Source organism: Nerophis lumbriciformis, linkage group LG04, assembly GCF_033978685.3.
Source record: "Nerophis lumbriciformis linkage group LG04, RoL_Nlum_v2.1, whole genome shotgun sequence".
NCBI lineage: Eukaryota > Metazoa > Chordata > Actinopteri > Syngnathiformes > Syngnathidae > Nerophis > Nerophis lumbriciformis.
In genome coordinates this window covers 9386456-9399358 of record NC_084551.2, presented here as the reverse complement: position 1 = coordinate 9399358, position 12903 = coordinate 9386456, and the positions used below count along the sequence as shown (strand labels likewise).

Here is a 12903-nt window from a genome sequence, read left to right as displayed (position 1 = left end):
TGTCTTACTGAAATAAGCAGGGGCGTTCATGGTAACGTTGCTTGGATGGCAACATATGTTGCTCCAAAACCTGTATGTACCTTTCGGCATTAATGGTGCCTTCACAGATGTGTAAGTTACCCATGTCTTGGGCACTAATACACCCCCATATCATCACAGATGCTGTCTTTTCAACTTTGCGCCTATAACAATCCGGATGGTTCTTTTCCTCTTTGGTCCGGAGGACACAACGTCCACAGTTTTCTAAAACAATTTGAAATGTGGACTCGTCAGACCACAGAACACTTTTCCACTTTGTATCAGTCCATCTTAGATGAGTTCAGGCCCAGCGAAGCCGACGGCGTTTCTGGGTGTTGTTGATAAACGGTTTTCGCCTTGCATAGGAGAGTTTTAACTTGCACTTACAGATGTAGCGACCAACTGTAGTTACTGACAGTGGGTTTCTGAAGTGTTCCTGAGCCCATGTGGTGATATCCTTGACACACTGATGTCGCTTGTTGATGCAGTACAGCCTGAGGGATCGAAAGTCACGGGTTTAGCTGCTTACGTGCAGTGATTTCTCCAGGTTCTCTGAACCCATTGATGATGTTACGGACCGTAGATGGTGAAATCCCTAAATTCTTTGCAATAGCTGGTTGAGAAAGGTTTTTCTCAAACTGTTCAACAATTTGCTCACACATTTGTTGACAACTTCTCTGTCACGTGTTGCTGGCATCAAATTCTAAAGTTAATGATTATTTAAAAAAAAAAAAAAAAGTTTATCAGTTTGAACATCAAATATGTTGTCTTTGTAGCATATTCAACTGAATATGGGTTGAAAATGATTTGCAAATCATTGTATTCCGTTTATGTTTACATCTAACACAATTTCCCAACTCATATGGAAACGGGGTTCGTAATAACACATATTGATTTATTTTGGCAACCAATTTGCCACCTATTGCAATCATAGCCAGTCGGGCGGACAGCAGCAGCCGGCGGTGGAACACTCGCACCGGAGATGGTGGAGGACTGGGTCACAAACCGCTACGACAGCAAGTTCTTTCCTGTGATGTAATATTAACTTGACTAATCAAACATGAGAAAGTATATCATATCCTTTGTGATATGCTGGCATGTTTAGGGGCGGCATGGCGTAGTGGGTAGAGCAACCGTGTCAGAAACCTGAGGGTTGCAGGTTCGCTCCCCGCCTCTTACCATCCAAAAAATCGCTGCCGTTGTGTCCTTGGGCGGGACACTTCACCCTTTGCCCCCGGTGCCACTCACACCGGTGAATTGAATGATGAATGATAGGTGGTGGTCGGAGGGGCCGTTGGCGCAAATTGCAGCCACGCTTCCGTCAGTCTACCCCAGGGCAGCTGTGGCTATGAAAGTAGCTTACCACCACCAGGTGTGAATGAATGATGGGTTCTACATGTAAAGCGACTTTGGGTACTTAGAAAAGCGCTATATAAATCCCAGGTATTATTATTATTATTATTATTATTATTATTATTATGTTTAAATTTAAGAGATTGCAAATCTAATTGTACATTATTTTTTTTACATGAAACTGTAATCTGGCTGTGAGCAGGCTATATTGTTGGTACACATTTTGTTACACAAATTATATATATCTTGGATGTAATTGGAGGCACCCACCTCTTTTAAAGTTATATGTCTTATTGAAGCAGCTATCTTTAAATGGGGTGCAGCACCCCTTTATCTCCGGTCCTCTGGCTTGCCTCTTTTGGCCATGCACATCCATTTTCCTCTTTACCTTCTTCCTGATGTTCGATCATTTGTTTTTTTTAATTTCATCCTGTGTGCGGTTTTCGAAGTACACAGCATTCTCACAATCTCAACCCTCTTTTGATCGCTCGAAACACGAGAAAGAAGCACCTCCTACTGAGTCATACCGTGTAGAGATCAGGCACATTGTTATTTTTAATATGATTTGCGTGTTTCATGCCACGCAGACATCTGCCGAATGTAACAAAGAAATGTGCTTGGAGCAGTACGTGTGCACATTGATTACATCTGTATTTTTTCTTTGGTACGCGGTTTTCTGGATTTTTAGTAGTAGTAGCAACTCTTAATAAACGAGGCCACAGCTCTGCACTTCTTTCTCAATTTTTCAGTCTTTCTCTCCGTGATGGTGCTTCTAATTTTCATAATCACATTTTGCTGGAGTCTTTACATTTTTTTCCATCCAAACTGCGACCAAAACACTTTTTCTTCTGTGTCAGAATCATTCAAATGATTGCTGCAAATTACACTCCTCTCGCTTGGTCTGTCCCATTCTGCGTGAGTCAAGAAAGGTCCATACTTTCCTCATATTTCCATCATTTGGAAATGTATGCTGGCTGACACCTTTAGTTGTTTTGCTGGAAACTGCAAAAATGCACGTGGCAAGCATATTTAAACATCTCTTCAAATTCTGCGTGAAAATATCATGATTTGGGATGCAAACACATACTGTGCAGTATGAAATTGACTCCAGTCTTCTGTAGGTGATGTCAGCAGGCTAATGCAGAAACTCCAGCTCCAAAATGTATGAAAACAAGTCTAAAAGCGCTACTGTGTTTATTTTGAGGAGAATTGTACTTGTAGACATCATTTTAAAATCTAGAACTATGAATTAAGTGCCCTTGTTGTCAGCATCAAAAACAATGTTTACGGACCATTATATTTGTTTACGATTGTATTGTTTCAGAAACTTTTAATTTTGAAATGTATAACTTTGTGGCATTCAATTTTAAATTACAATGGTGATAGTCCTCAGTAATGACAGACCTTTAAAAATAGAGCATTCCTATTACAGTACAATACTCCTCGTTTATATAATACGTTTACAATGAAAATGTATTGTATTTATACAGTACATTAAACATGATTTTTGTCTCTTTTCGACCTCGTGTTGTACACTCATTAGCTGTTTATCACCTCTGTTAGCAGCGTAATGACAAAAAGGTGTAGCTGCATTGTATTGATACAGTATTGTGTGAATGCCACAGCCGGAATATTGGTATTTATTCACAAAGCTGTATACACATCTGATGGCAATGCTACATAAATGTACCCTCAGGGGCGACATTTTACAAGCATCAATATGTTCTGGCGAAATAAGACTTTTTTTCCTTCACTCCGTTTGTGCTTGTATGTGCAGGAGCTCCTACTGTCAGGGATGCCAGAGATCGATGTGCAGGATTGGTGCAGGAACACTGAATACACAAGTGGCTACGAACCTCAGGAGCCAGTCATTCAGGTTGGCTCATTATTTACTACTGTGACTTGGAATTATTCCTTTAGGGTTTGGACGGCCAATCTACTGACATGCACAAAGAAAGCATAGTTTATTTTAATTACACAGGTTTGACTTTTGGACTTTGAAAATTAGATACGGAATTTAGTAATTACAGTGGAACATTCTAAACTATTTGTCATCGAAAACAATGTAAAATTAGAAAATGAAGTAAAAACCCGCCATCATGTTTAAGCAATATTATAAGTGGCACCTTAAATTTCTTACCTGTCGGACAGGTAGACAAATTAGTTAATCACTGTCAAATAGCACAACATAAAACTAGAATACAATAAAAGGACTTACCATTTGGTGGACTGAACACTGTAAAAACTGTATGTACTCGGCCTTAAAGGGAAACTGCACTTTTTTTTTAAATTTTGCCTATCATTCACATTCCTTATAAAAGACATGACGGCAGATGGATTTTATTTTAATGCATTCTAAATATTAAATAAAAGTCCGCATACAACGGAGCCAATGAGAGCTCCACTATTCCGCCCAAAAGATCTGATAAATAACCATTCAAAGAGCGACAACAAACTCAATTTAAATTTTGTGACTTGAACATTACCCAATTTTAGTGATTTTGCTGTTACCAGTGGTAACACACACAACCTATTTACAGCGACGACGGAATCACTTCCGCTACTCCCTATGTTTAATCATCAAGTGGTCTGCTGCTTCCTCGCTTCCTTGCTCCCTGTAAAATTATTTTAGATCATAAATCATGCCTCTCACCTGAAAAGTAGATGTCTGAAGATATAACCTGACAAGTTTGGACACTTTGACAGCCATTTAGGACCTGGAACTGGCAAGAATGACACAAAAAGCACTTGTCCCCATCTCTCCCGGCCATACCCAATTTATATTTATATTTTTCATCTAAATGGGAATATATGAACATCCTAGCTGCCGGCATCCTAATGGCAGTGGACCTTGTACAGTAGGTGATGTTTTATTATGTTGGTGGGCTCTCATGAAGTCTGCAGAGAGTAACAATCTGATGAAGGCAAAAAAAGCAAATGTGATGCGTTTTTTAAATTAATAATGATCAAAACACATAAATATAAAATGTTATTATAAATGTGCCCGTTACTACATTACATATATACTTACATCATGTACGGTATATAAAATCCTAATGGAGGTGTTTGGATGTTTTAGGGGCTCTTTAGGCAGAATTGAATGGCCATGGGGTCCATTGTAAGCAGACTTTGTTTGAAAAAAATCAATCCATCATCATGTCTTTCATAATGATTGTGAAAGATAGGCAAAATTCCAGTTCCCCTTTGACTATGATGATGCATGATGAACTGTTATGCAAGTAGGACCATTATTGTGGGTTATTATTACTATCTGAAATAGTAGGAAGAAGCAGAGTTTATTTAATCCTACACCTTTTTAATTTCATAGCAATTTCTAACACATTTGTTTTTTAACTTCCTGTGCTCAATTTGTAACACAAATTAAATAATTAATAAAGTTCTCATGAATAAATGGTTGTCTGCAAGTTGTGAGTCTCTTTTAATTAAATAAGACTATATTTTCCATAAAGTTCAAGATGTATATCAGGATTCTTCTTCTTTCCACTTCGTAAACTCTTTGAGTGGGGATCAATAACAATTTATCGTTATTATTCTATACGTGTTATATTTCAGAAGGCCGTTAATGAAGGTGCCTCTGGTGCATCTGGCTACAAAATGCCCGCATGCGGAATGTCACTGTGTTTGACATTGGTAGTAGTGAAATTGAACAGTTTCTCTTTCTTACATGTTTATTTTTTGTCTTTTGTAACTCAGCTTGTATGAAGGTAATGTAATGTTTTTATTTGAGTTTGGCTGTTTGAGCATAATTTTGCCCTTGTCATAGTATAAGGACATTTATAAGAAACATTTAATTAAATATTCTTTGACATATCGGATTGTGGAAAAGCTTGGACACATTTACCTTTAATTTACCTCTGACATCTATCCATATACTGTGTTACAGTGGTTTTGGGAAGTTGTGCGAAGCCTAACCCAGGAAGAACGAGTTCTAATGCTTCAGTTTGTCACGGGAAGGTTTGTCTAAAACATCTAACCAACTCGATAAAACAATATTTAAATCTGTTTCACTAACCTCGTAACACATGTTTTCCTTTATTATCAGTTCCAGAGTTCCTCATGGTGGCTTTGCCTATCTGATGGGTGGCAGCGGTTTACAGAAGTTCACAATTTCTGCAGTGCCATACACCTCCAACCTTCTTCCTACCTCCAGTACTTGGTAAGCAGCTCCACTGGTGTGTCTTTTTTTCAGCCATGTATTTGTGATAGCTTTTGCAATCATGCTCTAACTGAAAGCTGTTGTGTTGTAATTTATGATATTGTCTTGTGGTGTTTGCATTTGTGAATAGCTATCTATTTTTGTTTTGATGACATCACAGATAGGAAAAATAGACTAAACATTTAATGTTCTCATTTTTAAAAGTGTTAAACTTCATATTAAGTCTACCGTTCTTAAATCCAATGTTTTCCTTTTATAGTATCGATCATTCCCTTTTAAAATGTGTTACAAAAAAGATCAGTTAGAATAATACATAATGTTGGATATAGAGAACACACAAACCCTTTATTTATTAAGTCAAAAATATTAAAGTTCGTTGATTTGGTAAAATTGCAAACAGCTAAAATGATGTACAAAGCAAACTTTAACCTGCTACCAAAGAATGTACAACAATTCTTCTCAACTAAAGAGGAGGAATATAACCTTAGAGGAAAAAATAATTTAAAACATTTATATGCACGTACAACACTTAGAACTTTTAGCATATCAGTATGTGTAATTAAATTATGGAATGGATTAAGTAAAGAAGTAAAAAATTGTACTGATATGATCCAATTTAAGAGGTTGTTCAAAATAATAGTGCTTACAGAGTACAAAGAAGAAGAATTATGAGAAATACTTTCAACCTTATTGAAAATAAGATATTCTTCATCTCAGTATGTTAATAATGACTGAATTAATTCATTAATTACATATTACAAAACTGTTGTATACTAATTCATAGATATTATTTTATTATATAAAAAGGTCAGTAAATGATTCTATATATTTGTAAACGCTTTGAAGTGGGAAAGGGGTAGGATTAAATAAGCTTTGCTTCTTCCTACTTTTTTTCGGACATGATGTAAAATGAAATGATATGAAATTGTGTGATGTATTATGATGTAAGTGTGTTCATGTTCGAAATAAACTAAAAAGAAGAAGAAGAAGAAGAAGAAAATTATCTCGATCGATGCCTATCTTCCGAAAGGCAAACTCGCCGAGCACAGATCAATATACTTGAGATTTAGGAATATAAATTGGTCTGTCAGTGCATCGATGAATTATTACACCCCTAATAATAATACATTTATTTCATAACTAAACTGTCTATACAATTAATGTCCAAATGGAAATACATCTTCAACAATTTAGTCATATTTTGCACTTAAAGACAAACTGGACTTTTTTGGGAATTTTGCCTATCATTCACAATCATTATGAAAGGATGGAATTAAAAAAAATGCATTCTAACTCGTCAATAAACGTAAATAAAAGTCCTCTTACAGCAGAGCCAATGGGAGGTCCGCTATTCCACCCATAAAACCCAATTAAAAAACATCCAAAAAGACGTCAACGATACTTGCATATTTACATTTTGTGACCTGAATATTAACTAAGTATTAGTGATATTGTAAGTATAAGCGCTAACATAGACAAACTATTTATCGCGGCTCTGTTATCACTAGCTTGTGTGCCAATGTTGACATCATCGACTGAAGAGCTGGGTTGTAGAAGGACGTGGACGTATTCCGACAAGTTGGTACACTTTGACAGCCAATTTAGACCCGGGAATAGCGAGAACGACACGAAAAGACACTTGGTGCCACCCCACTTTTCTACGCAAAGATTAGCAATCAATCAATCATAATTTATGTGTATAGCATATTTCATACATATAAAATGTAGCACAATGTGCTTCACATTTAAAAACATTAAAAAAAAAACCAGTAACTTCCGTCCTCATTGCAGAATCACAAGTGTAAACAGTGGATGGATGGATGCCATGAGTGGTGGAAAAGTGTATTACAACGGCGTTCCGATGCGGCCCAAACGGTCCACAGCTTAGAAACATATTTTTTTTGGCATTCCTCTCGGCTCTTGGCCCAACAATGGGTCCCAATCCTTACCAAAACACTGCAATAAGCCACTAAGGTAGAGCTCTCTGAATGTTTAACAGAGGTGGGCAGATCAAATAGGGATCGACAGTAACGATACAAGTTTAGTGTCAGTATATGGTCAATACTACAGTGATTAGATCTATATTTTTTATAATCACAAAATCTTTTATCGTCTTTGTTATTGTTTACAAACTCCGAAAATAGGTCCTTCGACACAGGAGGGCTATAAGGGCAAAAATCAAAAGATTGAAATCCAACAGTAGGAAACAACATAAATATGTCCTTGATATTGTTGCACCACCATCTTATGTTTTTGTGTGATATTTATTGTGATCAAAAATTGTATCATTCAACAAACTTGCAATTTTTAAGTATCGGTATGGTCAGTACTGCCCCTGTAACTACAATTGATACACAAACCCAACTGGACCAATACCCAAAGTAAACCTTAGGAGGCTGCAGTATAAATTGTAATATAGATTTTACGCCATATTGCCTGTCCCTGTTCACATTGAATCATGAAGTCAAATATTCCATTCTCTGTGAGGCCAAAGTACCGTCTATTGATCCCTTCCTTACAGACAAAGCATCCCCATTTTGTTTCGGCACGTTTGTTATATTCTGCTTTAATTACATCTCAATACAATTGGTAAATCATCCAATTCTAGATTATTAAATAATGTATTTTAGCAGACAAACAGCTTTACATATTCAGCTTCAGACAGAACAGAAGGGGAAGACAGAATACTTACATACAAAGGCACAAAGACACATTCAATTACTATCCTTCTTTGCAATAGTATGGCTAAACATTAGGGGGCAGTATGTTTCTTCAGTGATTCTCACCTATAGCAGGTTTCATTGTAACCTACAGAACGCTGATGGTTGGAATCAGGGAGAGGCCTCTTTGTAGTGGAATGTGCGAAAGTTACCTTATTTTGAGGCTGAAGGTTTTTACTGCGTACACTACGCGTCTTTCACCAGCTTCATATAAAAGCTCTCTGACCCTTCCAGCTTAACCATTCTGTACACATTTTGAGATATTTTTCTTCCCCTTGCAGTATCAACATGCTGAAACTCCCGGAATATCCCAGCCAGGAGATCCTAAGAGATCGCCTCCTGGTAGCGTTGCATTGTGGGAGCTACGGGTATACCATGGCATAATCGTCGTATCCTGTTGTGCTGCTGGAAAGGTGTGCAGACTCCCCTCACACCACACACTCCACTGCTGTATTCAGTTGCTGCTCTTCATGGACAAAAAAAGGAATGTGTGTGTGGGTGTGTATATAGAATAGAATAGAATAGAAAGTACTTTATTGATCCCTGGGGGAAATTCATATATGTTTGTATATATGCACAGTGGGGGAAATAATTATTTGATCACTTGTCGATTTTGTAAATTTACTACTTTCACATAGAAATGAACATTTCATAACTTATGGTATGTTAATTTTAAAACAGACAGAATATAGACAAAGACAATAAAAGAAAACCATCAGGTAAATGTTATACATTAATTTGTATTTAATTGATTGAAGTACATATTTAATCCCCTAACCCCAGCATGAAGTATGACCGCTTCAGGCTGGTTATGTGTACATGAAACACAAATTGTCCCATTAGTAAGAAGCTCGGTATAAGAGAGATACTGTTTGCACGATATTTAAAAAAAAAAAATGGAAGAAATGCAAGATAACTGTACATTTTTTGGGCGATCAACCCAGAATTACACAGGAGGAGCTTGGCAATGTTATTTAGGACTTTGCTTTAAAGGTTTGAGATCCTGCAGTGCCCGCAATGTCCACCTTCCCTAGAACAGACATGTACACAAACAGAAGTTTGCCAATGAACACTTAAGTGATTGGATTGGGAGAATGTCACGTGGTCAGATGAGACTAAAATTGAGCTATTTGGCATCAATGTGACTCGCTGTGTTGAAATACCGAAGAAAACGTTGAACCTCATTGTCAAAGATGGAGACGACAACATTATACTTTGGGGTTATTTTTCAGAAGTTTATCAAGAAGCAACACTTCGATCCTGTCTTTAGACTTTAAGCCAATAAAAAACTAGAGTTGCCGATTAACAGCCTCAAAACCTTAAGGATTTTGAGAGTATCTGTAAAGGGAAGTGGGACAAAATCAGTTTTGAGTCGCGTAAAACTTGTTGATCAAGTACATGAAACATCTGACTTCTTTGTTTAACATTGCTTTTCTCCACCAAGTACACCTATTGTTTATGACTCAAACTGTTACACTCCCTCTGACTATGCAGTCAACAGTTTTAAGCCAAGGGAATTTTGACTTGTTTGATTCTAAAACATTGACAGATATCACGATTATGAAAGACTATTACATATATATATGCCATAAATGCACACGCTGCCTTCTATTTATGGTTGTCACATAAAAGCTTATGCAAAATATGTTTTCCGAAACATCGAATGTCTCATGTTATCGCTGTGCCGCTGCGATTATTATACACTGTAATTTATGGTAGCCTGAAATGATATTTACTTTTCTGCATAAAAGATAATCTTTCAGACTCAAAATGTTTATGTAATATAGAAACTGTCCCACATCATTTTTATCTCCAAACATACTGTATGTTTGAATAATGTTTGTGACTGTAAAATGTAGTTTTGCTGAAGTTACTTTACTGCTGGCACATTAAATCAGAGAAAATAAACAAGACAGCAAATAGTACCAAGTCATTGAATTATTGCACCGTAGATACTCTAGAGCAGGGGTGTCAAGCATACAGCCTGAGGGCCGGATCAGGCCCGCGAACAGGTTTTAACAGGCCTGCGGGATGAGTTTTGTAAGTATAAAAATTAACCTGAAATTTTTGAATGAAAGAAACTGCTGTTCTAAATGTGTCCACTGGAGGTCGCTATAGCAATTCTTTGTATCTTTGTAAATGATGCTACATATGTACAAAATAAACCACGTGATGTTAGTACATCAGTCGAGTAAAATGATCAAACTATATAAATAACATCCTGTAATTTGATTTTGATATAATCGTTTTATCTTGATTAAAAATAAACACCAGTGAGTTGACTGATGCACATTATTACATAATGGATTCAGAAAATATAAATAACGACAAATAAATGATAAACCGCAACAACATTATGATTTGTACATTTTCAGAATGTGCTTATTCTATTTTTAAACAAAGAAAACAATATGACGTTGTCTTTATTTTTAAGTTATCGTATCGTGATTTTACCAGTCCGGCCCACTTGAGAGTAGATTTTTCTCCATGTGGCCCCAGATCTAAAATGAGTTTGACACCCCTGCTCTAGAGCCTCAATTTAGAATGAATATTGAACTCCCAAAAATGAAACTAAAATATTTGTGTGATTTCCTTTAAATCAATATAATATTTGGTGTTAGCCAAAGATTATAAAGCAATATCCATGAGCAAATAAGGTTATAAATCATAGAAAAAGTTGAAGTATAATATAGCAAAATTAAAATAAACTAAAACGCCATGAAATAACCAACAACAACAGTATGGAACTAAGCTAGAACCAAAAAGGGCGGAATGACAAGGCAATGCAAGTAGATGCAGAAAGAGTTCATCTTAACTACGCAGTAAAATCTTTGCAGCAGCAAAAGGTAAATTATTACAATGGAACAAAAAAAACCAGCACACTAATTGCCAATCAGCTGCAGGTGTGCTGCGTTCCACGCCTTACCAGAGGGAGATAACAGGGTACACAGCATGTGGGAGTCAAATACTAAAAAAAAACAAAAAAACGGTAACGTAATCTAAATAGCTCAACACACCTGATGTTAAAAAAGTACCCACTTCATGTTTGTACTTTCTGAAAAAAATGTACATTAGGTGTTGGACCTTTGGACTGAAATATGTATATATATATATATATATGTGGGCTCTGTACCGAGGATGTCGTTGTGGCTTGTGCAGCCCTTTGAGACACTTGTGATTTAGGGCTATATAAATAAACATTGATTGATTGATATTCCATACATAAACGTCACAGATCCTCATATAAGGCTAAAAGGCAGTATTATCAGCTCCCTGCTTTCATCTGACTAATATAGGTGTTACCACACCATTACACATTAGAATAACCATTATCAGTGGGGGGAGGGGGGAGGAAACAGCCTCACTCATAATAAACACCCGGGGACAAATCTACTGATGTCTTTGTATGCTGGAACAGGAACAATTGCTTCCACTGATTTTTGTTTTTGTATGACCACACTGTCCAAATGTTTACATACTTTCCTGTATATATTCGAACATCAGTTTAGCATGGAAAATTCTGACATGTTTGTTTTTGTGTGTGTACTCGCTTCATGTAAACCTAGGTATTTGCAGTCGTTCCTCAACTTATGAGCCTAATTGGTTTTGTGACTGAGCTCTTATCAATGTCTCCCATTGAAATACATTTAATGGGTGCTTGCCCTCCTCCCCTAAACAGCACTGTTTTAACACATGACATGCCTTTTCTGAAGAAAAACAAACGTTTCTATGAAAAATATTGTATGAAAAACAGTACAATAGAATGTACTATGAACAACTACAGTGGTTTTATGAAGTTATGTAAGAATAATGAACATTTACTTTGGAGAGTGGACTTCTACGGTATCTCCACACCATCAGCAGCTTCTCCATACTTTCATGGATACATGTCCGCTGTTTAAATATTATTTCAACATTCTGCTTCAGTATGCTGCAGACTAGCAACGAGTCGCTAAAACTGCTTTATTATGTTGACTACATGCTCAGTCATGTTTTTGAGGATTTATTTCTTTATTCAAAGAATATCATCCACTTTTTATGTCGATCCCTAGCTATACGCTAATACTAGAGAGTAAGATAGGATGTTTTGGGGCGGATCTGACATTTGCTACACCAATTAATGGCGGGGATGCTTGCAGCTTGAAGAATGACAATTAGCTAAGAGACAGCTCTTATCTCAAAACTCTCTTAAGTTAAGGTACCACTGTGTATACCTTTCCTGTAAAGCTGGTTGTACTTTTTTGTATGTTCGTTGTTAAGTTTAGTGTGCCATAAAGCAAAAGCTGGAATATATTCTATCAGTATTGTCAGGATTGCCTTATCATTTGTCAGCTTTTTGACAAATTAACAAAGTACTTTGTATGCATTTCTGTAAAAGTTGTCAATATCACATGTGTATTTTATAATAAAGTCTATTTTATTCTTTAAGATTTTAGTCAATGAAAACACTGAATCAGGAGTTTCCAAGCATCTAATGTGCAGCTTATCTGGCGTGCGAGTGCACGTGATGAGTACGCAAAAAGCTGTGTGTTTGCTTTGAACGGCATATGTGGCCACAGCGTGAGCGCTGTGTCGGGTCACCCGTTTGGAGCAGCAGGTCTACTGCTGTTAAATGGCCCCTAACAGGCATTCCAA

The 12903-nt window shown here is 36.7% G+C and overlaps 1 protein-coding gene across 2 annotated transcripts in view; it reads left to right on the top strand.

The window, feature by feature from the left end:
* The window catches only part of hace1 (HECT domain and ankyrin repeat containing E3 ubiquitin protein ligase 1), a 38545-nt gene extending 25872 nt beyond the window's left edge, over nucleotides 1-12673 (top strand). For both annotated transcript variants that reach the window (XM_061948604.2, XM_061948595.2), the window contains 4 exons: nucleotides 3149-3247; nucleotides 5276-5346; nucleotides 5435-5548; nucleotides 8550-12673. In XM_061948604.2, the coding sequence (XP_061804588.1) occupies nucleotides 3149-3247; nucleotides 5276-5346; nucleotides 5435-5548; nucleotides 8550-8652 (387 nt within the window). In that variant the 3' untranslated portion in view covers nucleotides 8653-12673. The remainder of the gene's footprint in view (nucleotides 1-3148; nucleotides 3248-5275; nucleotides 5347-5434; nucleotides 5549-8549) is intronic.
* The last annotated feature ends 230 nt before the right edge of the window (nucleotides 12674-12903 follow it).